The sequence below is a fragment of the Phallusia mammillata genome, chromosome 2 (genome assembly GCF_965637545.1).
Source record: "Phallusia mammillata chromosome 2, kaPhaMamm4.hap1.1, whole genome shotgun sequence".
Taxonomy (NCBI): Eukaryota; Metazoa; Chordata; class Ascidiacea; order Phlebobranchia; family Ascidiidae; genus Phallusia; species Phallusia mammillata.
The window spans coordinates 32,388,074-32,413,374 of NC_137253.1; the positions used below are offsets into that span (position 1 = coordinate 32,388,074).

At 38.9% G+C, this 25,301-nt stretch overlaps 1 protein-coding gene and 1 long non-coding RNA gene across 3 annotated transcripts in view; one reads left to right on the forward strand and one right to left on the reverse strand.

Moving 5' to 3' along the window:
* Positions 1–11,546, reverse strand: part of LOC145215579 (homeobox protein Meis1-like) — a 36,402-nt gene extending 24,856 nt beyond the window's left edge. Inside the window, exons 1-2 of one of the 2 annotated variants that reach the window (XM_080084294.1) lie at positions 11,360–11,546; positions 7,045–7,334 (exon numbers count right to left, since the gene is read on the reverse strand). In XM_080084294.1, coding sequence (XP_079940420.1) covers positions 7,045–7,334; positions 11,360–11,437 — 368 coding nt within the window. In that variant the 5' untranslated portion in view covers positions 11,438–11,546. Of the gene's footprint in view, positions 1–7,044; positions 7,335–7,537; positions 7,975–11,359 lie in introns of those variants that run through there. The other variant, XM_080084295.1, reaches the window with a different exon arrangement.
* The window catches only part of LOC145215580 (uncharacterized), a 51,966-nt gene extending 26,665 nt beyond the window's left edge, over positions 1–25,301 (forward strand). Inside the window, exon 5 of the long non-coding RNA XR_013857326.1 lies at positions 25,214–25,301. This is a non-coding gene — a long non-coding RNA (uncharacterized LOC145215580). The remainder of the gene's footprint in view (positions 1–25,213) is intronic.

Here is a 25,301-nt window from a genome sequence, read left to right on the forward strand (position 1 = left end):
TTGTGTTGGTTGGCACCAACTGAGATGAACATATACGAGAGGATTCTCAAACCTGTGTTGCATTGGTCAACAAAACAGCTATTTATCAAAGGATTTGAAAACATTTTGCCAATCTTTATTTACCAACATCTTCAATATTCATTTAATGACGATCTAACTTTTTCAAATTCATGTAAACTGGCTTTAAAAAACCAACAAATACACAGGCTTTTTAGCATCAACATGCAGCAGCTGAACTGCAGTGAATCGAAAATCAGTCTGCGGCAAAAAAGGCGTTGAAAATCGTTTCGACCGCTTCATGTTCGTGCAGAGCGCGGAACTTTGTTGTGGTGAAAATGCAGCAGTAAACAAAATCTTCACATGCTCCCGCCCGCTGTGTAATCGATTGTTACGTCACAATTAGCGTGCTCGCGGCGCGCCACGCATGGGCGGAGGTAACGAGTTGCAACAAGCAACAGCGAAACAGGAACAAAAAACAAACAAAACCGCGCGCACTTGTTCGCTGCGATCGTTCACGGGTCATTGTGACGTGGACAATGAGCGACATGACCCTTTTTGCGTCACAAACAAAAAGTGACCGGGTCATGCGTAGGGGGGCGCCCGTAGAGCGAAGGCATCGAGCTTCTTCGCTGTTGTTTTAGCGAGCGAGTAAAAATGGCGACCGATGCTGGTTCTCACGGCGCAGATCGATTCCCAGATACGATTCTAGCGTTAACATGTTTCTAGGTGTCAGAGAATTGAATCAGTCCGCCTTGATACATAAGATCCCTTGCTTGCACTTTGTCCCTTTCTAACTAACTTAATTTGTTCAACAAATTTGTCGTTCAACTGGTCTGATGCTAAACAAAATACTAGTTGTTGTTTCAAGAACTTGTATTTTTGAAAACAACAACTAGTATTTTGTTTAGCATTACACCAGTTGAATGACAAATTTGTTAAATATGCAACCTGGCGGACGAAATGCTTGTTCAGTATTTTCTAACTTACTTTGTGATGGAATGATTAAGCGATGACGATTGGTTTTGCTGAAACATTGTCCAAAACCGTTGTATAATGTACTAACAAGGGGACCTTGAACCGCACAATATTGATTGCTTTTCCAGAATTCATGCAATTAATACGAAACAAAGCATTTCTTTGACGTCATAAACGAGTGCGCCTACGTATTTTCATTACTAATCTACCGAAAATGAGATGAGAATCTCACTAACACCTGTTTCGGATCAACTTAAATGACAGAAACCTAGGATGGATTACCTCATAAACCTCGCTGTACTAAGCAACCAAACTTTTCATTAGTATATTTTCTGTGTAAAAGATGGCCGAAAAAATATCTTCGTTTTAGCTCCTTTATTAAGTGTTTCCCAAAATCTTTTTAGATATGAACATTTTAATCTGCTTGATGAGGTTAGCTTGACTGTACCACACTTACAAGTTGAATCAAAAAGCTTGTAAACAATAAATGTGCCCAGTGGCAAAATGGAAATTTGCGCACACAAAATATTTTAACGTTCATATTGTGGCCACAAACTTACGTCTCGAGTTCTTGCGTTAAATCAGACACGAGTTTTTCAATCGATGTTTCGAGTTTCACCAAATTAGCAAATTTGAAAGAATTAATTCCGTGGGGAGGAGAGGGCGGTGACTTCTAATGCTCGCGCGGAAGAATATCAAAGACGCGAAACGGATTTTTCCGCTTTAAAATCGATTTGTCGCTTTCCCGAAATTCCCAGATTGTCGCATCGAGGCGAGGATAAAATCGCGTCCCTGGGAACGAAGTCCAGAGTTTCAACGACGTACGCTTTATAACGTCACAATGGCGCTTGACAGAAAGACAAGGAGATGTCAGTGATCCAATACACATCATGCACACGTAACAATGGGAAGCGAGAACATAATCCGGAATTAGATTCATTGTTTTGTCATAGGAAAATCGAAGGTGGGAAAATGGGGAAAGGGCATTTTTTGGCGCCGTCTAGGACCTACGTATTATTGTCATGGCAATGTAGGTATGATACAGGCTAATATACACCCGGGGCGTGAGACCCTTTTAAAATTGAACACGGAAAAAAACCTATCAATGTAACACATTTGGGTACATTAGATGCTCAATCCAATTTCAACTTGTCTCCCAATATTCTTTTACCTTCTGTTTGATTCACGATTGTATCCTCCCAACTGGCACCATGTTTTCGATTTTACGACTTTTTCAGTGCAAAGTGCAGCTTGACAGATTAACTGAACGGCCCGTTTGAATGAAACTTCAACCAACTTTGCTTGTGTTTTGAATTTTTTTACAAAATTGTGAACATTCAATTAATGCTATATAATCCCTGCAACTCGAGTTTGTATTATTGGCAATAAAACTGGAAACGTGCTATATAATCCCTAAACTTCACGTTTGTTATTGATATTAGAAAACTAGAAACTTGAGCAACTTAATCAAAATAGTTTAGGCTCTGATATTTTTCAATTATGGTAACAACGGCGATTCTGGAAAGTTAACAATAAAATACATTTACTACTGATCTAAAGAGTGTTATGTCTGCGATTGGTCAGTTGTTTTAGTGCATTGTTTTTAAGGTAAAATGGCTCCTGTTCTGTACAAACCACATTCGTTTCACCGCTTCCGCACACGAATTTGACGAACTTGGGTGACTAACTAATAACATGAGTAAACATGAGCGTTACACCGCCCAGTCAATGACACTTCAGGGTTGTAACACGGGAGAATTTACCAGCAAGGGGTTTTATTAAACTCTCGGCGGCTCTGGTGTAAAGGCGCATCACTCAGCAAGGCTTACAAACCCTGACACAGAAGCACGGGTTGTCAGGTATCGTTGTGCGTCTTCTCACACCGGTTCGTGACCGTGCGCGTGCAGATTGGAATCAACCGGTGTGAAATTATGATTGCGGTGGAATAGATCAACACCCGCACAGGTGCGAATATTAGTGGAAGGTTATAGAATGCGACCCATTGTCCCCCGATCGGGGCCCAACCCCACAACTGCTTCCCATCGATTCTCGAATAAATAAGGAAATATTACTTCAAAGTTTTTTTTTTCAAAAGATTGAATTCGTGCGCAACCCGAACTCGCTTCAATGAATGTACAGGATATCTTGCAGATATTTGGGAATATGAACTAAATAATGTAAATTATTTCTAGATATAAATCTTTAATAGCCAATGGGGTAAACCTTTATTAATTTGTAGACTTTAATATGGAAGAATTAGACTCGTTTCCAATTTCTACAAGCGCTCAATATAAATTCAACTAAAAAGAAGCCACGGATTAAGAAAAACTAATAATATTTTATGTTCCAAATTACCCTTTGAGTTTGAGACCTAAGTTAGCTTGCAAAACTTTCCATTCAAACGCTTTTTGTCACCGCATTCGAAGCAAAAACATTGAGAAAGTACAAAATTCGCCTTATTTGTGTTCGCTATTTGCGCTTTGGTTTTTCACGCCTCATCACCTCGTTCGCCACTATTACACAAGTTTCTCGTAAAACTGCTCAATCTCATTTGCTGAAAGTTTTTTTCCAACACTCTCCCTCGTTATCACTTTAAACAAAGAAATTGAAACAAAAACCGCATCAACAATCATAAAATAAGTTTTCACATACGGTTTTCGTAGTAGATCCACAAAAAAATCAATTTGAAAGTGTAAGACATAAGATATAACAGTTTAAAGTGATTTTAACTTAGTTTTTTGGTTAAGGTGTGAAATGCACAGTAATCCAATTGCAACTTATCACATGACTGACTTCTTCGGGCTTTTGAACAAAACAAATATTGAAACAACTGTCGACTTGTCGCGCAAATCTAAGTAACAGAGAAACATTCGAAACGACTTCCCCTTGTGTATGTGGAAACAAACGGGATGTGGAAGCGATCAGAGGGCAAGGAACACTTCTTGCAAATGCAAACAGCGAAATGCACACGACTAATACCATTACCAGGGAAACCTCAAGACTCGGAAAAGTGGCACGTTGAATATAGGGCAAGATACAGGCCGGACAGAAGTGTGTTGGACTCGTGTAAATCTAACCACCGGCTTACACAAATTGACAAACTCAAACACGTTCGGAAGGATTTTAATTTTTTCTGAAGTATAGTCGATCATCAATTTGGCAGATGTTTATTGAAGTTTTTTGCTAATTTATTGTAAGTATTGGTTAATATTAGCTAAAATTAAATATTACAAATTGCAACCGATTTCCTAAATGATTGCATAATATTGTTGAAAACAATTGGGCAGAACTTGGGTACAATTTCCTTAGGAATTGCCTAGTTTGGTCATCAAACCAACTTTTAGACAAAGGGCTAGAACTATATTCCCAATCTCGAATTTTGTTTATTGTCCTAACAACGACTCCCAACAGGTTGGAAAATTTCAAAACTATAAAGCACAGTTGAAACACCGAGTTATTCCGGTTTAAACAGACCTGACATTGCATTGACCAAAATACAGGTGTGTGTTAGTTGCCCCTGTGTGCAGTAAAGCTAAGTGACCCGTTTTCACAGTGTATTGCGCCCTGTGCTTATTTGTCCTGCTTATCAGCCGACACGTTTGGCATGGCACGGATGTTTAAACAAACGCTTACCGGCCACCAAATCACCGAAAGCCCTCAGAAAATGCAACGAGCCCCTTCCCTATTGTGCTTCGACCGTTACTACTTGTTTCAAACAATTGTCTTTCTCGCTGACGGTGTTAAATTCGAAACAAGGAATTTTGAGTGGTTTCTACGATAAAACCTACACGCAGGCTTCCTTTTGCTGCATTCAATCTATATTTGATTGCAGTAATAGTTTGTAGGCATTGACAAAGCAAAAATAAGAAAATACAACCTTATACCTTACTTCACAAAGTCAAAGCATTTAGCGAAAATTTACGAAATATTGATAATAACTTATTTGAAATTTTTGGTTAATATTTTCAAACACACCCTTCTTCCTTAAACAAATAAATTCTAAGTAGTTTTTCGTTGGCCTATGAAATTTCCGAGTTTTAATTGCGTAGACAACATGTCAGGTTGTTTGATGACACAACAAGTTTGATCAAATTTATCCTGGGTGGTTTCAGCCTTTGCGGCTGGCAAGTAAAACAAGCGAATAAGTCGGACCAAAATCCGATTTTAGCGTGACGGCAACTGTGATTTGAATCTGTTAAAGTCTCGCAGTAGTACGCGTGGAAATAAGCAACTAATGTTTCAAGTAACAAGGGATAATCTTGTCTAGCTGTGAGAAAGGGAGCTATCATTATATCGCAGATGAATTGTGAGAACGGTATAGAATTGTAAGAGGATTTGACATGGAGCTGATGCCAACTTACAATACGATGTGAATCTGTTATCTTAAGGGCGAACATATGTAACCAATATTGTCCGCTCTCCCGCCTATAGCTGGAATTTAATTTGTAAGCTATTGTCCCATATGTTCAACTTTCTTGGTCTTGAGCTTGTTAAGATAGGACTAACATTATGGCTACTGTTTTAACTTGTCAAGGCGACAAAAACAATGTTTTAAATGACAAATCTTATTTATCAACCGATGTTTTTTTCTAACCCTTTGTTTTTAATTTAAAATTATTTTTCAAATTTTGTCAAAGAAAGTGCAAACCAACATTTTATTCAATGGACCAAATTTAAGGCAGAAACTGAACCATGTTGAAAATATTGCATCTGCCAAAAGCCTACACTCTTATAAGAGGTCACATATCCCTGCAAGGCGCCTGCAACGATTGCAAACCAAAACGTGCAGGAAAAACGGCATGTATTGGCATGAATACAAGTCTGGCGATTGCGTACCTCCAGGTTGAATACAACACGGCCTGTTATGAGACTACTTTAACATAGGAAAATTTCATATACATCCACATTTAAAATGTTGCAATAGTTGGTTATTTAAATCCGTATTGTATTTAGTAGAAAGCGTTGAAACCGAACACTAAGTTGCAGAGACTTGTTGTAAGTGTTGCCATGCTCTGTAGTAATGACCAGCTATCTGTGCAGCTAACTAGTAATTTGGGTTTCGACAGCTTATAAGCCACAACAGCCAACCGAAAACTGCGTCATAAACAGATCTCGAGCAACAGACGATGTCTGTGTCGTCATAAAGCTTAATGCCACATAAGGACGCAAACACATCACATTAATGTTTATGGACGGGAATGCGAGTTAACAATGGCGCGCAACAAACTAGCAGTTGTCGTTCCGGCGCAGCCAGGTATCGCCGCCATTTTGCCGCGCAACACAATCGCTAACCCATTGTTAACATCACCAACAATGTTCCGTTCCACCCTTGACATTGGCGCGCACCGCCATATTGTGACGTAACACAGGATAATATCAAAATTCGTTTGCGGAAACGACAATACCTTGCTTAGTAACAGACAAACCTAAAATAAAAGGTTAAATCAAGTAAAGGGGAAAACAGAACTTGGTAAACTAATTTTGGCGACTTTTTCTGAAAATTAGCTTCTCGCGTCTAGAATGAAGTCGTTTATGAGGTCACAAGTAACTGCGCATTGTAAGGTGCCACGCGCGCTTGCATGAATTATTCAAACAATATTTTGCAGCGCTTAGACCAGTGGTTCTCAACCTTTTTTCTTTCGTGGCCCACTTTCATTGCAAAAAAATTCTGTGGCCCAGTAAATTTTTTTTTTTTAAGATAGAAAGAAATCAACTATAAAATAGGTTCAGAACAAAAAACAAAACAAAAACATTCCTTCTCAATTCCTCCCCAAGCCATTATTCTTGTAAAATTGAGTGTAGTGATACAAATGAAAGTAAATTCTTAAAAAAATCTTTCTATTTGGTTGGTCTGTGGCCCAATCAAAATGCTTCCATGGCCCACCAGAAGGCCATGGCTCACTGGTTGAGAACCACTGGCTTAGACGAAGACAAAACTGTAGTTGTGACAACAACTTGGCGAAATAAAGCATTAAAATATACAAACTAAACCACTACTGGGAAGTGTGGAAATAAAACCGATTTCAACTTTTTTAGCTTATACTTTGAAACAATTTAATTTGTACTCACGTGTAAATTGCATCTTTATCTCCTTTGATAGCCATTCTGTCGGAATCGTTTAGTCTTTCTTCAATAGCAGTAGAATTTCCGGGGCCTTGACTCGTGTGCATAGGTTGCATAGCGTGAGGTGTTACAGGTCCACTGGCACTGTAGTTTGACGGCCCGTGAGGAAGATGAGAGATCGGCGGCATAGAGCGACTCAAATCCCCGCCGTATAAACCGGCTGAGCCTGATGTCGACGCGGTAATATCCCGAATTTCGGGCATGCCTCCGAAATGTGCCATCGTGTCGTCGTATTGCTGCCGGAGAAAATACAACACACAACTTTAGTTAGGATTAATGTTCAACCAAGAAATTAATTCCTCTTGTCTGGGCAATTAGCGTTTATTTGTTGAAGGTGCGCAAATACAAAATGGAATCGGCACTGACGTGAAAGCAAATATTGGAACCGAATCATATGTGTCCAGCCGTTAATATCGAGTCACAAGCAAGCAAGACTCACACATGTGGCAGCTGCCATGTTTCTCCGCTACTTCGTGCTAAGGAAGGTATCCACGTGATTTCAGAATCAAGTACAGCAACTAGTTTTACTCAAGTTACTTTTCCTGAAACCTGCAGGTCTGTATCAGTTAGTTTGACTTCTGTACAACTTGAACATTGCGCCGCTAACTCAAGTTCTTTGCACAATACGAAAGATATCTGCTTCTTTGTTCAACCCCCCTTGTCTTGTAAGTCTCCTTCTGTTTCTTAAACCTCACATTTCTTTTCTCCTTCTACACTATTTGCGCTGATATGAATCAGGGTTAGGGCGACATAGTCTCGTCGCCTGTAGACCAACAATATAACGTCCCTTTCATATCTCTATAAGCTTAACAATCCAACACAGGTGTAAAATACAAACACTTCCCTCCTTCCAGTTACTAAGTAATCGCGCCCTTAGCCTCGATGCAAATGAATTGCATGTTCGGGTTTTCGAAATTGTTGGCTGAAGTCTCTGCTGCGTTTGATTGCGTCCAAACCGGGCGCGCGCATTCTACAATACTGCGTCAATCCAGAGAGCGCGTCGCAGAGAGAAGGGCCTTCGCACTTCGCTTGGTGAAGAACGCGGCGCGCGTTGTGGGGGAAAAAGAATCTCGAATCGCTTTACCAGTGGACGTGCGCCTCGACGAATGGGAGGGGAGGACATCAAACGGGCTTGACCGCTACGACGTTCGACTCGTAGCGCGTTGCCACAATTCTACAATTACATTTGCGACCGAGCCGCGATTGATGAATGGTATCAGAACACGGGGGAATAGAATCGCAGCGTCGCGATTTCTTTGGGTTATTAGCGCAGGAAATATTAGCTAGCATGACTGACATGCTATCAGTGTTTTAATATATTTCCACACTTGAACCTGAACGCAAGGGGTCAAATGTAAAATGTAATTTTAAAACGCAACAACCGCATTTACTTTTCCATAATGGACAACAAAAACAATGCCAACCAAAATATTAAATTCATTGAACAAATAAAAGCAATAACTTCCCACATTGCTCAAAAGATACCTGAAAAAAAAAATGAAAACAAATTTGCTTCTTCGACAAGCAATTATTTATTTTTTGTCTTTTACAAAAAAAACACCAATTATAATGTAAACCTCAGATACTTAAGTCAAGTTTATATTATTTCGAGTTGTATTTGGCCTAAAACCAGATGCCTTTATATTTTTTAGACTTTGATTTTGTACGAGTTCTTATCCGTTAGGTGGCAGTCGACACCTCTTTGTCGAAGGCGCTACAGATTGAAAGGCGGTTGTTAGGTGAATAGCCCATTATTAGGCAACAATGCGTGAAGATAGATTACATTGTGACGAAATAATTCGTTACGTGAAATAACTTTATGACGTGACAGCTCGTGTCTAAATAAATAATTATTTTATTGAATAATATTTTGTTAATTGTTCCAACATGTTTGAATTTTATATATTTCATTCGGAAATTGATAAGTTCAAAAATATTTCAAACACATACTTTGTTTTTATAGGGTAAGACAAAAAAATATTTGCTTTATAGCCTACCAGCAAACTATAAAAAATAAGCAAATTCAATCAAAACATTTTAATAGTTATCATGCTGCAACTATTACCAAACAAATATTGCTCCTAAAATTGGTGAGATATTATGATCGCAGCGGCAACAACCTTCTCTCGTTAACCGACTAATTTCGTGTCTGCATTGTTTGTCAACTGTGTCGTAACAATAAGAGACAATGACGTTGAGATTAACGAGCTCGCTTCGTTTGTTTTGTCATAAAAGACGCGCCGACACTGTGACGTCACGTGCAAATCGCGACTGGAATTGTCATTGAATCGCGATTATGGAATGACGAGCGCTTATAACGACACGGCAAAATAATCACTGATTATTACGTCATTGACGGTTGTAAGCACGTGTTGTTAACGAGAATATTAAGACAAATAATCTCGAATCGCGATTGTTCTTGAATGCTTAAACAACAATAAGCCAGTTCTACAATTGCAGCTGTTCAGATTTGCATCTTAAACGCGATTTGCGAATCTGTCAGATTTTGAGGATCAGACATTTATACCCAGCATGAAGTTGAGGTAATAGCCATCTGTTAAAAGTTCCCGAAACCACATCGTTATACAGTTACATCTTGTAGGCTTTTATTCTGTGCAAGCTTGGCTGACCTAGCTTTGGTAAATCTTAAATGCATATATCAACCTTAACCTAAAAACGCAATAAGATCTGCGCCGTCTGTTGTTGCCAATAAAGTGCATTGAACCTAAAATAATCCTTACATGCAGGCTGTGCAGCATATATTTGCTCCCTAATATGAAATACATTTCTTGCGCAGCTATTTCCGACTTGGTGATACGCAATTATGTCGCTTTTTCACCAAGCGAAATAAACTCTATTAATAATATTCCATGGTATTGCTAACCGGCGAACCTGTGCTTGGCTTGGCATCGTCTTGCGATATCTTGTGCCAATTTCGAATTGTCGAATGTTCAACGCGGGCGCGATTACTTCGCTAAGGCCGAGCGTCGTCGATTTGTGTTTATCATAGCTCGGATTACTTTTACTCGCTCGATGTGTGGCAAATCGCCCCCAGCACTCGCGCGCGATCGACGCTCTAGCTCTATGACGTCACAAACGGCATCGCTAAACTTGAGCGACGTATCGCGCTTTCGCTGCAGTTTTCGAATAACTGCACTTTTGCAACTGCATAGCTCGCTGTTAAAAAGCTTGAGTTAAAATGCTCTCTGCATCAACCAAATTTTGGTTCGATTTTATGAAGAGAAATGTATTTAATTGCATGCAGCTTGATCGGTCTGGCCAAGATTTGAACGCTTGACCTTTTGCTTGGAATGTACCGCAAAAAATCAACGTGTGCAAAAAATATTTTTTTTTGTGGTACGATTTGAACTTCTTGCACCTCAAGTGAAAAATGACATTTATACGAAGTTTTCGTCTAATTGATTATAAGATTTTGTCCGCATGCGGCGACATGGAGCGACTGTAATAAATATTCTTGGTTTTGGCAGAAACATGTTTGTCCTTTGACCTGATGTAAGCGGCAGTTTCCCGTCAATAATGGGTTGTTTATGCAAATTAGTCAGACTGTACGTGATGTATTGTTTAGGGTGGGTTTAACTTGCTACATAGTTCCGGTTAAAGAGGATGGATACCCACTTTGAATACCTGATTCAACTTTTTAAACTAATAAAACTTTCCTTATTGTTCTTCTGTCAAATATTGATAAACGAAAAGAAATATTATGTAATATTCCCGGCAACAATACTGTATCCAACTTGTATATTATATTATTTCTTATTGTTTGTGCGTAGCTACCAACAAAATTGCTATTAAAAGAGCATAATGCGAAGTCGTTTAATTACTTAAATACTTCAAAAAGTTTAAACATCCAAGACTTAGATTTATCTGTTTTCGGTGGCAATTTAGTTCTAGGTTAGATACTCCAATTCCGGGTATTATATGTCCTAAGCCAGTGGTTCTCAAACTTTTTTTTGTTGCGACGCCTCTGGAAAAGTTTTCTGGACTTGGGACGCACCATCAAATAAAAGTTAATGAGGAAACTTTTTATTAAAGTTGTGTTTATTGATACAACAACAAAAAGCCACGAAACGAATATTCTGCGACGCCCTTGGAAAATTCAAACGACGCACCAGGGCGTCGCGACGCACAGTTTGAGAACTATTGTCCTAAGCTTCATACATTTAACAACAACTACCACCCCTATATTTTAAAACTTTTCTTTCAACTCCGTTTAGTTAACAATCAAAACAAGTCTTCTTACCCCTGTTTCCATCGTTGCTCGTATTGCGTTGTTTTCTTCAGCACTTTGATATATTCCTTCGACACATGCAGTACTCATATGTGTCGGTTACTCTTGTACTTTCAAACATCAACTAATGGTTGCAACAAAACTAGATACCTAGTAAATTGCCTAACCAGACCGAACCTGCAAATGACACAAAGTTTTTACTCAAATAATCCGTCAAATATGTAAATCTTTAAAACATAACACCAACAGATGCATTTTTTAGTCAAATTACCTGACTCTATTACCTAACAAGAAAGATTTAAACACAGAACTAATAAGATAAAACTATGTCCAAATGCTCAGGTGCGTGTCAAGGTGAATTAAATCATGTTATGTTTTTTAACATCTCAAAAGTGGTCATTCTACCCTCACATTTTTGAACTTTTATCACTAATAGTGCCTCCATATAGCTTACATTTGACAAATACGCATTGCAAAATTTTCCACAAGCTAAAAAAAATTGTTCAATGTTTTGCATCTTTACGAAAGAAATCGTGAAATTTTTTCTCCTACATATTGACCAAGGCACTTGGATTTTACACAACAAACCGATTTACACCTGCACCCGAATTCGTGGCGCCAAAATTTTCTGTCTAAATATCATATTAAACCGTAGAATGTAATAATTGTTTCGCAACAAACAAACAAACTCATCCAGATAAAATCAGCCACCCAAAGTTGCTGTGACGACACGCTTTCTACTTCACAAATTGTTCACGTATAATGCTGTCATCGATAATCTTATGTTTTTGTTACATTTTTGGATGATTTGCTGGGGGCTTGTTTAAATCATCAGGTTGGTACCGACTTGTTATTACTAAGACTCTTTTAATAGAAACTGTAGCTTCTTAGTAAAGTCCGTTTTTCTTTGCGTACAAAAAATTTACTTTTTGACCAAAAAAAATTTACACTGTTGACGATAAATACCAGCGTAAACCAACAAATCTTTTCGATTGAAGACATTCAAAGTTACTAAACAAATGTTTCTTCCACCAGCTTGCATATAAGTTTTACGTCCAACTTGTGTAAAGGCATACACTAAATTCGTTAGTTAAACAATTTGCTTTGAACTCCATATAATGAAACAAATCTTAAACCAACAACTACTTTTAAAACTATTATTCAGGCATGTCCACTTCAAATAGAATCAAGCACATAAAGGAGCACCGAGTTTTAATTTTTTGTACAATTGTTGACTCGCAAAAACTAACATCAAATTCGTAAAATATTCACACCAATATAACAGCACCCTATCAATGTTATAGCGGCCTATTATAGCGGCCTTCCCGGTACAGCAAGGTAGTAAGCGAGACACACAGGTCGAAATCGCCCAGTTCGTTGTTTGTTGCCTGATCGGGATTAGCAAAGCTTATGGCTTCATTACGTCGGAATTGAAGTCGCTCTGCACAAAACTAATCGCAAGCTCGCCACGCCAATCATCATCAAATCTGCTTGGCGTGGACAACTTGCGCAAAACCGACGCCACAGTGTGACGCAGGTGACGCTCATCTCTTGCATTAAAAGCTTAATATGCAGGAAAGTCTCCATCTCAAGTTGTGGGGACGCTCAATCCTACTTTGCTTATATCGCCATTTTTATTGTGTGAATGTTCACGTGAAGATTTTCGATTACTGTCTGTTTATTTGTAGCGAAAAACCGTGGACTTTCTATCTGATTTTCGTGTGACATTTATTGAAGCCCTACCTGAAACTTTTTTAGTATCCAACTAAAAACAACCTAGATTCAACTAAAGCAACCTAGAACTTTTTTAGTATCCAACTAAAAGCAACCTAGATTCAACTAAAGCAACCTAGAACTTTTTTAGTATCCAACTAAAAGCAACCTAGATTGTCTTGAATTTAGTAACTTTCCTGACAATCATTTCACGATCTATTTGAGTCTGACAAACGCACAAGGCACAGCTACAAGCGACATGTACTTCGAAACAACGTAAAATTGAACAAAGAAAGAAAATGATTCAGAATACTTTACACTTTTCATGAAACTTGCAGTCTATCTATCTCTATCTCTCAGTTAGAAAATTCCTGCTGGAAAGCTCTCAGAACAGGAACCTGCGTAAACGGTCTCTAGTTTGCACTACAGAATAAAGCAAGATTGCCATAAAGTGAACAAGTCTTGCACTCCTTGACATTTCAAAGCTGCTAGCAACCTTTCGGGCAAGAAACAAAGCAAAACAACAAACATTCGGCTCAGTTTTACGCAAAGAAACTCGATTTCTCGGCAAACGCTGCATCTGCCAAATCACGAACTCAACAATTGCGCTTTGATTGTTACGTCACCATTTCTCGTCTCGAACAGAAACTTCCGGTAAGTTTGAGGAGCGCGAACTCTCCTAACATTCAACAACATTGCGCGAAATATGCTGCTGATTCTCGAACGGTGTTGGCGTTCCCTTCTTGTTACATCACAATGGGCGCCGCTTTTGTCATCTGTTCTTCATTAATGGTGATTCCACAGCGGCACTATGACCTCACAGTGACGTTTTCGCGACCGCGCTGCGATGGTTTTAGAACGTGAGGACGCGTAAAGGTGAAAAGAGTTACGAGCGTCAAGCGATTGTGATGTCACAGAGATAGTGGCGCGGTCGAATGCATGCGACCCGAGCAGATTTGAAACTAAATTTTACTTTTTTTCGCATGTTGTATGTTTTCAACATGCAATTGTGCAAAACACAACATAGATAAAGACAAAATAGGGTAGTTGGCGCTTTTAATGCCGTGAATGATTTATTTTATCGGAACAAACAAATGTCTAAACTTTTCTAATTAAATCTGCCTCGCATAAAACCTTACTATCATGGCAAATGGTGCAAGACTATCTGTATTTCCGCAACATGCGTACTATTCAAACAAAAGCTCTTTTCTGCTGTTTTTTGGTTCTTATTCTACACAAGCTTCCGACTTTCACATTCAAAATTCCAAACCAACAAACGAACAATTTCTTGCTTGTCTTTTTTCCCACGTATCGCACACAAAACATCTTTCTTTGCAATTGTCGCAATCACAACGTTCTTCTATGTCTGCCCAATGAATCGACTCCTTATATGACATCACTATTGCGGGTATTGTGACGCAGGGACGGGGCATGACCGCTTTGTGACCTCATCAGCGCGAGGGCACCGCCAATTTGCGAATTGCAATGTAAAGTTTACGACTCTTACGGGGCCGGCGAGGCAAAATGCAAGTGGGACTGAAAACTGAAGATAGTTGTCTTGTATTTTTTCAGATCTTTAAGCGGAAGAAAAAATGGCGGAAATTGCTTCAAAGCCAAGGTTATAACAATTTGTGTGCTGAAATAAAATTGTTTGCTGAAAATCTAAATCAGTCCGAATCAGGTTTGAAGCAGTATCTATATCTTTGCTAATTTTCTTTTTTGTTTCGAATTTTGGCATTGAAAAAAACTAGAAAACTAAATTGACAATTGGGTTTCAAGTTAACGGCACGAAATATGTAAAAATGACTGAACTTTATCTAGGCCAACATAAACGACAGTTTCTCACACCAGTATGAGCTTAAAACATTTACTCAGACAGCTCGTCTATTTCGTAACAAACAAATCAGAACGAGTCACTTGTTGGTGACGCACAATGGGATTTTCTTGTGCGTTTGTTTTTTTTGGCTGACTTCCCGATAAGTCAAATTGATCATTCAACACATCATCCAACATGCTTTGCATAAAATCAAATACTTCAAAGTAACAAAGTATTTAAATGTTTTGTAGCAAAGTTTTGTGCGTGATAATCACAAAAATATTCTTAACAAGTCCTGTTTATCATTCACTGATTCAGGAAAAATTGATTTGATTTCCTTCATTCTTTTCTGTTGTCTCGCAGTTAATCTTCAAGGAGATTTTGGTTAGGAATACTATACACGGACTTGAAAAGTAATTTAATCAAAAACATAACTGCTAGAGTACTTGTGCTTATAGAATGTATATCGTATTAAAACGTTCGCAGTCTATGTACACAAGTGCTCTAGCAGTTATGTTTTTGATTAGATTGTAATCATTATGCAAATGCAATAGGGCAAAGCAAAACTTATCTACTGTCTTTTCGAAACAAAACTAAATGAATCTGACTGTTTGTTCTGACCTTGCAACACACGACAAATAATCTTATTGTCTCATTTGCCTGTCACAATTGTAAACTTAACCGGCCGATGGCAAAGAGAGGATGCTGTTGGAAAAACAAATGCTAGGTTGTGGTTTGTTTATGGAGGGTGCCGAAGTGAAGAGAGAGGTGCAAACGGTTTTAACACCGAAACCGGGACGCAGATGTTATTGGGAGAAAACGCTGCCACTTTAGGCCAATGCTTGGTTGCTCAATATATGCGTACAATGCAGAATACTAATAGTTGAATTATGATTGTTTTCTTTGAAGATTTCATGTTTTCTGCATAGATTATAACCTACCAATTATTATAGGTAGCGCATTGGTGACCTTGATTACCCGCCCTTTTGCAAAAATAGTAGCGTTGATATCTTGGTCACGGGTAGTTCATAGTTACATAACAAAATGGCACAAATTTCTCATAAAACTGTAGCATAAAGAAAGATGCGATTTCATGCCCGTTAACCAGGTTTCTGCGAAAACGTATTTGGGCAATGCTTTCTGCATGGCCAAAGGTCTGATTCAAAAAAGTCAGCTTATTGCGTTGGGGTTTGCAATGGGTCTTGTGCTGCCGGGCATCCCTGCTACCAAGAAGGGAAACACTAAATCCTTGCATATACCATTGTCTCACGACAAGCTGGTAATCGCAAAACATACGGCGATCCCGCACAAGCAACAGCTCACAGATTTCGTGTTAAGAATTTGCTGCAACTGGGGGATATACGGGTTGTGTGCTGTATAGTAATTTGAGCTCAAATCGGAATTAGAGGCTTCGCGCTTGTTTGATGCATATACTATTGATGGCAGCGGGAAGCGGCTTGTCAGTTGGTCGTCGATTGCTGCCGATTCTATCAATACCGCGTAGAGTCGCGCGCGTTTTAGTTCGAATAGCAAACGATCTGAGGCTGTTGGTTCGAGATTGAATGAAGCGGGCAAGACGACAAATCGAGACGTTTGCGATTTCAATTGCTTCCTTTCGTGTATTCTCTAACTGAGCGTATGCTTCCAAAGTGACAAGCCGACGACATTTGATATGTAATACTCTTGGAGGTTTACAAATCTGATTTTACCGATTCTATAGGTGTCTAATGCCATCGAATTGCCTGTCTTGACAGTTTTCATTAGATTTCAGTAATTCTGCTCTATGTATTGCTTTTCAAACGACTTAGCTGCCACAATTACACTTGATATGTTTTAAACTCGCGTTATACATTTACATTGATATACATTTACGACAAGTGATATGTAATACTTTTGGAGGTTTTCAAATCATACTTTTACCACTTCTAGGTGACTAATGCTTTTAGATACAATCTTTTTCTTGTTTCCCTTAACAGTTTTCCTCAAATTTTTTCAAATTTTTTAGCTGTATTTTTCCTCCTCCATCGACTATAAAGTCATAGTTAAATGTGACATTTCTTAAACTAGTATTCTAGACTGATTAGACTTGCAACGAACCAATAAAAAATTGCTTACAAATGCAAACAAACAACACTCTCGAGTGAAATCAGGCGTCAGGAATGATTTCAAAAACATATTTGAAGTATATTTCTTGCAACAAATCCGACCTTAAACTATAGTAACGTTTAAGCAGACGCTACCTATGAAGTTACAACAACAAAAACAAACAAAAAACTTGCGCAAAATAGACTTTCATCAATAACGTTTTCTTTAATTGTTTCTTTGACATCTATAAACGATAAATCATTCTGAACTGAAATGCTACTGACACATTGAAATAGATTAATAGAGGTAAGATGAAAAGTTCATCTCATATTTCTTCAAAATGCGAAGGAGATAACAAGAAACAAGTGCTTGTCATGTCTCCTCCCATCACGCAATGTTCCAGGGTACGAGTAACCGACTCCTGCTCAATTAACCTTCCTACCTCAGCATTCCTTCAACTTCCTACCTGCCGTGGTTCTATCTCCAGTCGCAAATTTAGCAACACGACCCGCATTGAGACAGAGAAAGTGACAGGTGACGGGTAGAATAGTGGGGAAGTCGATCTACGACCCCCAAGTAACCGTTCGCAAAACATGCTTTCACTTGCAATTCGCACGCAGGAAGACCTTGCCTGATTGACGCTTCCATTCACACGTATCCGTGCGAGATTGTAATAAACCGGCGGTGTTGTTGTGCCCCAAACCTTGTGTATACACCTAATACCGCTCCTTTCTACGTAAAAATGTCTCGACAGCAATACTTGGGAATATTCCAAGCTGGATTTGCCGCTTGCAACGCTCGCCAACCTTCAAACCAAGAAGATATGGCAGCAGGTCAAACTATCCCTTGAAAACTGCGATTTACATTTACACGTAATGTATGATATTTATGTGTGCAAATCTTGTTATTGATTTTCTTTGCCGTCTTTCAATTATTACAATTCTTTCAGTAATCTTTCACATCTCAAATATAACTTCACACCCGTAATACTTACAGAGCACCGACTTGACTTAACTCAACAATTTTCGAAACCAAACTTCAAGCAAATTTCCTAAACAATTTACAAACATTCCGTTTGGACAACCGTTTTTAACCAAGTCAAAAAAGAAAACTGATTCTTACGTCTATCAAGAGCCTCTAATATCCAATACTTCTTCAAGACCTTCAACTTACAAGGAAGACAGGAAGACCTTCAACTACAAACATATTTGTGAAACAACACGTTCAAAAATCAATCACATCCAAACGAAGCTTAACATTTAGGGTGGAGTCTACATTATTAACGTCATCACCCCCAAGTAGCAGGTGATTCGGCCAAGCAAAGTGATAAATACCTGTAACCTTACTGAGATTAGCAAATGCAAATTAGCAAATGACCTTCCTTGTAGCTTTCGCTATCTGTTTTGTATCAAGGACGACACTGCACTGTAACAGGGATGTTGTGCAGAGGTGGAACCGTCGATGGCGGGTTAAAAAAGTCCGGAAAAAGTGGTGATTTGTTAGAGAGCGAACTATATAACGGAAGAGCTTGGCGTTTCCAGGGGTTGGTGTGCGTGATGTGAGTAACGGTGCTTGTTTTGTTCATGTCTGTTCGTCAACGCACTTCTGGGATCCGAGCATCAGTTGTGGGTATTTGATCAAATGTAACACAATAGCTGGCGGTTTCGCTTTTGCTGCGCCGTAATTAAGATTAACAAATTCGAAACCGCACCAACTTCAGTTGACTGATGTGTTTTATCTGATGCAGCGCTGTGATGAAACTGGCTTCCACATTTGCTGCGTAAAACGCATACATGTATCACTCTTTAAAGACGCATTTTTATCATCAAACAAACAAAAGCTATTTTCGTTTAATAATTTTGTGTCACAAACTAATTCTGCCTTTGTCAAATTTATTATCCTAAGTTCATTCGGAAAAAATCTGAAAAAGCAGAAAAATACAGAACATCACCTGAAAGTGTGCAGGTTGAACAACAATAAACATAGACTTGGGATTTGTGGCCAAAATACAGCACACTATATTTTTGTTACTTGCTGTACAGCGTATTTGTGAAAAACACAGCTTGCAAATATTGTCGCCTTAAGCAAAGTCCAAATTTCCAACAAGGGTTAAACTGTCAAAGGGTAAAGCTATTAAAAAACTAAAAAATCTACGACGTCGGTTTTGAACTCGCGACCTTTCAACTTCCGAAACAGACGTGGGACAAACCCAACATAATAAGCGGCCCCCTACTGGCTCCGTCTGACGCCAAGCGGGCCCAGGAGGGCTGGCGGCTTGCAAGAAAAACAAACAAAACACGATAGGCTCCTAGCAGACACACGGTCGGCCATAGTAACCGCAAAGCAGCCATATACGCATCGAATTAGGGCATAATAGCTGCTCACGACTCCTAACCCTCTTTTGAATAAGTCAAATACAAACACCGGGTCGTGGAGAACGTTTTTTAAGTTGGGTAATTGTGCTTGTTTCAATGCCGCCCGTTCAGGCGTAGATTACGACCGGCCGGTATTATGATGTAACAACAGAGTAAATTGTGATGTAACAACTGGGTGGCCTGCGTGTTCGTGGGTTAGATCAAGAAATGCAAGGGTTAGTGCGGCACCTAATGGTGGTTGCATCAATATTTTTTTAAATCACCTCGCCGTTTTAAAAACAATTTAAGTTCTTAAAGCAGATGTTTGCATTCTGCTTATCATCGCATTACCAGATTTACACAAAAGAACCACATAGAGCTAATGTCCAAAAATTGTTACATTGTCTGTCATGTAATGTGTATTAAAAATGTATTTTATTTAAATGTACAAAATAAATAAAAATTGGAAAGCAATTTAAAAATTTTACTGCAACACGTTTTACTGTATTGTAGAAAACTAATTTTCAAAACTATAACCGTAACCTACAGTGCGCAAATACACGAGTTTCATTTTTACAACGTTGCGCAAAACGCATCGAGTCAAGTTATAAAATGGCTGCTGTCTGGGGGAATATACACGAACAATGTCGTTCACACCATAAAAGCTAATCGATTTTTAACGCTAAGACTTTCGCCCAGTCCAACGGTCAATCACCGTTCACTTTTATTACGACACAAAACACTTTTATTATATAACGCGATTGTTATGTCACATAATCCAGGATTATCACGTAATAATCCCATATGGTGTCGTCATTGGCCGGTTGACCGAACGCTCGGCTGTGTGAGATATTCCGCAGCGACATATGTGCTTGCTGGGCGCAACACAAGGCCTAATCCAATCTCTAGCTTATTTCTTTGACCGCTCAAGGGCCTGCGAAAGATCATCAACAGGTCAATTGGCCACTAGGAGGTGTCAAGAGGGTGCCGGAGCTACTTGTGTTTTCTATGGTGCTCGACCACTCGAGGCTATTGAAGTCGAGCAAACTATTTTGTCGGTGTTTTTTTTTCGCACCGCGAATGAGTGAGTCCTTATCACTCGGCTGACGTTTGGTTGTTTCCAGTGGTCGGTTTGACTCACTGGAATTAATCCCTTACAAGTTTATACAACCGACAAAAGTCAAATAAACTAAAACTTAGTATTTAACCCTCAACTTGAAACAATAGATTTCAGAGCAGCAAATATTTTTTACAAACACAGCATTTCAGCAAAATTTAACTAAACCAATATATGTAATTTTGAGCACAGTACAACTCGCAAAAATTGTGCAAAATGTTGGACAAATTTTAAAACCAATCACCACAATGTCTGGCAAATTACTTTTCGCATTAATGAAATAAAACCTCAAATCTGAGGCTTGTACATTCACTTCACACCAAACCCGGGGTAATTTGCGCGTGAAAAACAACTTTCAGCCACTTGAAGCTGGTCACAAGATAAACACGTGGTCGCTAGCGGAGGTCAGCTGAAGGTCAAGAGCCGGGACGAAAGTTCGGAGGCAACTCGTCGCCTGTTTAAGCGAGCGATCGCAATTACCCGAAACGAACTGGGGCGATAATGGTTTTGGAACAACGAACAATGCCCTACGCCATGTTTGCAAACAACCACTCAAATTTCACGAATTTGTCATCAAGTTTCCACTGATTTGAAATCTTATTTTTAGACAACATTTTCGTTACACATAAGGACCCACATCCAGTTTTTTTTTTACAAGACAAACACTTCGACAACATTTCATTTATTAGTTCGTTAATAATTACCCAGACATAGTAATTTTTCTTGACAAAAAAAATTGTCCTCACATAAAAATGATTTTCTACGTCGATCTCTCATTTACACCTTCCAGCATTAACAAATAACCCCCGAAACTAACCGCAGTTTCATTTTACTTGGGCGAAGTCAAGGAGATTTTACCGCACACAGCAATATTGCCTTTATCGTGACAAAGTATGGTAATAAAAACTGGCGAAGCAAGCCTAGGGAGTCATCACGTTGTGTGGGCTCGAGCTAAACGCACAGCAAGTGTTGGCGCAACAGAAATGACCATAAAACTGTGTCACACTCTCGTCTCCGATGGCAGGCTCACAACAAACTCGAAACAGCGATTACTTTGATGATGCCAGGGCCAAAATAAACGTCGATTTTCTGGCTCACATTAGTTGAGGTGTTCGCTTTGCATTCCTCTGGTGCTTCGAACGCTGAGCAATTATCCTAATAGTTGTGTTGGAGCCGGCGCGTTCGAAAATTGATTATTTATTCAAGGCTCGCGCGAGAGGGGTGGTCTCGTTCTACGGCGTGTGATACAATGCAGTCGAAAACCAACGCGCGATGTTGACGCCATTTTCCCCATTGTGACGAATCAATGATACGCGATGGTTAAGTTCGAAACACGGCGTCGTCGTCGACTACACATCGCGGCTGCGCGGAGACTAAACTCATAGAAATTAGCGGCTGATCTTGAGTGACTGCTTCCTTGTTTCGTCACCAAATATTCTGGAATCAGATAAAAAGCGTCGCGCGCCCGATCAAGGCACTTGTCACGTCACAATGTCGTGACGACACAATCGCTTGGATCTTGAGTGGACCAATCAGCGATAAGCTAAGACGAGAATCTGGGAATATTTGCGCGAAAACTGTTGCGCGGTTTCGGTAACTTTCTCCTGCCAGGATTATAACGCGCTTGAAATTGTTCTGCGACCGCCAATGCACGGAGCAGCATGATAGAAAAGTTTGATGTATAAAGTCACAAAACCGCGAAAGGAATTTGACCCAAGTCCATGGAAAAATTATGTTAAAAACGCTGCAAAAACGACCCCAGCATAACCCATATGCTTTCTGTGAGTTACCTTGTTAAGCCTAATTTAACTGGTGACATGAGCAAGAATAAAAAAACATGAAGCCACATTTTTCACTGGAACACTATATACGGATATGTTCAATACAGTAAGGCACGTCGCTTTTTTCGTATATTTGGGCCGTTATTTTCATCATTAAGATTATCATTATTTTACCATTTCCAAACAAAAATATAAGAAGTAAAAGCTTCCTTTTCTTGGTGTTCTTTTCCACTTAAACAAAAAACAAATGAGCAAAGCATAAAACGGCATGAAAGAATTTCGAAGTTGTTTTGTCTTGAGTCTAAAGCAGCCACAATTTGTAGCAGAAGCACATTATAAAGTTGTTGATCGTGGGCTCGTGTGATCACTTTCACCACAAAGTGGAAAATCAAACGATTTCTCCTTTTAGAAAATTCTTTACTTCGGTCAAATGAAGTTCTCGCGGCCAAATAATTCACATATACCCGCAAATTATCTTATAAACGTGACCAAACGTTTGAGGTGCGACTGCCGGGCACTGCCATGTGTTTACGATACATCGATGAGAATACCTTCAGTACCATGTCATTGATCTTGCGGTGCGAACAACACAGGTTAGATTCGATTTTTCCAAACCAGTCGGAAATTACGATCGAAATTTTCTATATTACCTCTGCTAGGTGCTGTAAAAACAACATGTTTTAAATCAGACAATCTTTACACAAGGTATTAAAACTTCAAGTAAGTTTCACTAAAACAATAGCATTGTTAACATGCACACTCCTTTCACTCTTTTTGTGTCCAGAACAGTAAAACCGAAATATTGATTTTTACTTTAGCAAAATAAAATTGCAAATATTTTGCAAAGAACTATGTGATTTTGTTGTGTTCTTGTTTTGTTCTGGGCACAAACACGTTTTGAAGTGCTAAGACATTCCCATACAATCGAAAACTTTCAATTATTAAGTACCTCAAACAACAATAAAACTTCCAGAGTATTGCCCAACCATTCAAACAGTGAAAGGAATTTATTACAACATAATTCTTGTCTCAACAAATCAGCAAGAGCTGTGAGGCAAATCATTCATGCTCACACTACACCAACAGAACAGAGGTTTTTCACTTGAGTTATTATTCCCCAAATTGGCAAATTTCACATGAATGAATTTTATTAAGCAAAATTTTGTCAGTAAGCGAATTGTGTCAAGAAACCTTGTGACAAATTTTTTCATTATGAGAACTGCCAAAGGTTAGATAAAAGGAAATGGCTGTAAACCTATGGAATTGTATTACTTATAAGTTTTGTTCTGTTCCTGTTTTAATGCTTTTACAACCGACCTGAACATAATCAGACTTAATTGTCGTTTGAAAGAAGGTCAAATGACAGAAAGTTGAATTAAAAATTCATTATTGGCGCAAAGTTTGACCTTGACTAGAAGGTCACGAAACGTCAGGCATAACGCCAGAATGTGTTCTGAATCTTTGCAATATCTAATCAAACCTGACCTTAAAATGCATGCCATATTTGTCTCATAAAGACATCACCGCAAAATTTTTATATAATGGACAGGGAATTGGCTGTAGATCAGCGCTTCCCAACCGGTGGTCCGCGGCCCACTGGTGGGCCGCGACGTTCTTTCTCGTGGGCCGCGAAACTTGTCAAACTATTATCATACCAAAATAGAAGTGTAAAAGTTATACAGTTCGTGTGAACATCGTTTCAAGTTTAACTATATTATCAAATAAAAACATATTACTCACTATAAAAGCCGCATGTGGTTTTAAGTTAAAAAAAACTTTTATTACACACCCAAGCTGCGATTGTCACGTCACAACAGTACTTGTATTACTTGTAAAATCTTGATGCCAGAACTCTCTTTGTTAGCTTCATTTGGACCCAGAACACGTCAAATACGGTTTCGTAAAGGCAAGAAGTAAATTTGAGGCAAAAGTACAATGTGTTAAAACAGTGGTCCGCCAAAAAATTATTTTTTCAAAAGTGGGCCGTGAGCTGGAAAAGGTTGGGAAGCACTGCTGTAGATGATAGTAACCTTAACTCTGGTTATAGGTAAGTCATTTATTATCGGCGTTAGACGAATCATTTTCATATTCGACAAAACATGATAAACCCTGAATACCTTATTCAAATAGAAAAGATTACTTGAACCTTGTCACCTTAATATGTGACTGCAATGTCATGTAAAAGACGAGCAACCGCAGAAAATATGTAAAAACCCATCTTAACTGTAGTTCCGAACGAGTTGAGAGTTTGGGCTAAGTGTCTGTTGGGCAACTTACAAGAACCTCACATAACGTATGGCTGCATATGCGGTTTTCTGTCGGGTCGGATAAACAGCTTTGCCTCGCTTGATTACAAGGTTTTAAATGTTAAGAGTTCATTGGCATAGATTCTGTGGTGAGTGTGGCCACTGTCGGCGTCAGAGATATAACTGCAATTAAAACGATGACAAGGGCATTTAGAGGTCACCAGTTAGCTCCCACGATGCACTTTTGTAACTTATTTGCATGCATAGAAACAAAATCTGACGATACTTTAAAGTACCCACTAAAACTTTGCTCAAAACCAGTGTCAAAGGAATTTAGCACAAGTTAAAAAATATTCGATTTTTTTATCTTGGCAACGACTATTTTTTATCTACTCAATGAAAACAACTTTTAACCCACAACATTAATCAAGGCTTCACCACACAATAATTGAAACAACAAAGCTAAAATGGAAACCAAATGACACACACTGCGAAGGCTAAACACAGTAGCTTAACAGCAAACAAAGTGCGAGGTGGTTACTTAAACTTAGACATTTTGTCTCGAAACCAGACTTTTATGTTGACACAATAGCAAATTGGCAATTTTGCTCTCAGCGAACTAACTGTTGTTTTGCCAAAATTAAGTCTTAATTGTTTCGAAAAAAAGTTTGCCATTTTGTACAAAAAATTTCAAACATGTCATTAGAAGATAGAATGAATATGAAAGTGAAACAAATTCTCTTTGCATTTTCAGCATCACAGTCTGGCTTTGACTCCGGTGACGTTAATTTTATGTGGATTGTCGCTTAGATGGAAGATGCGACTTGCCTGTTGGGAAATCA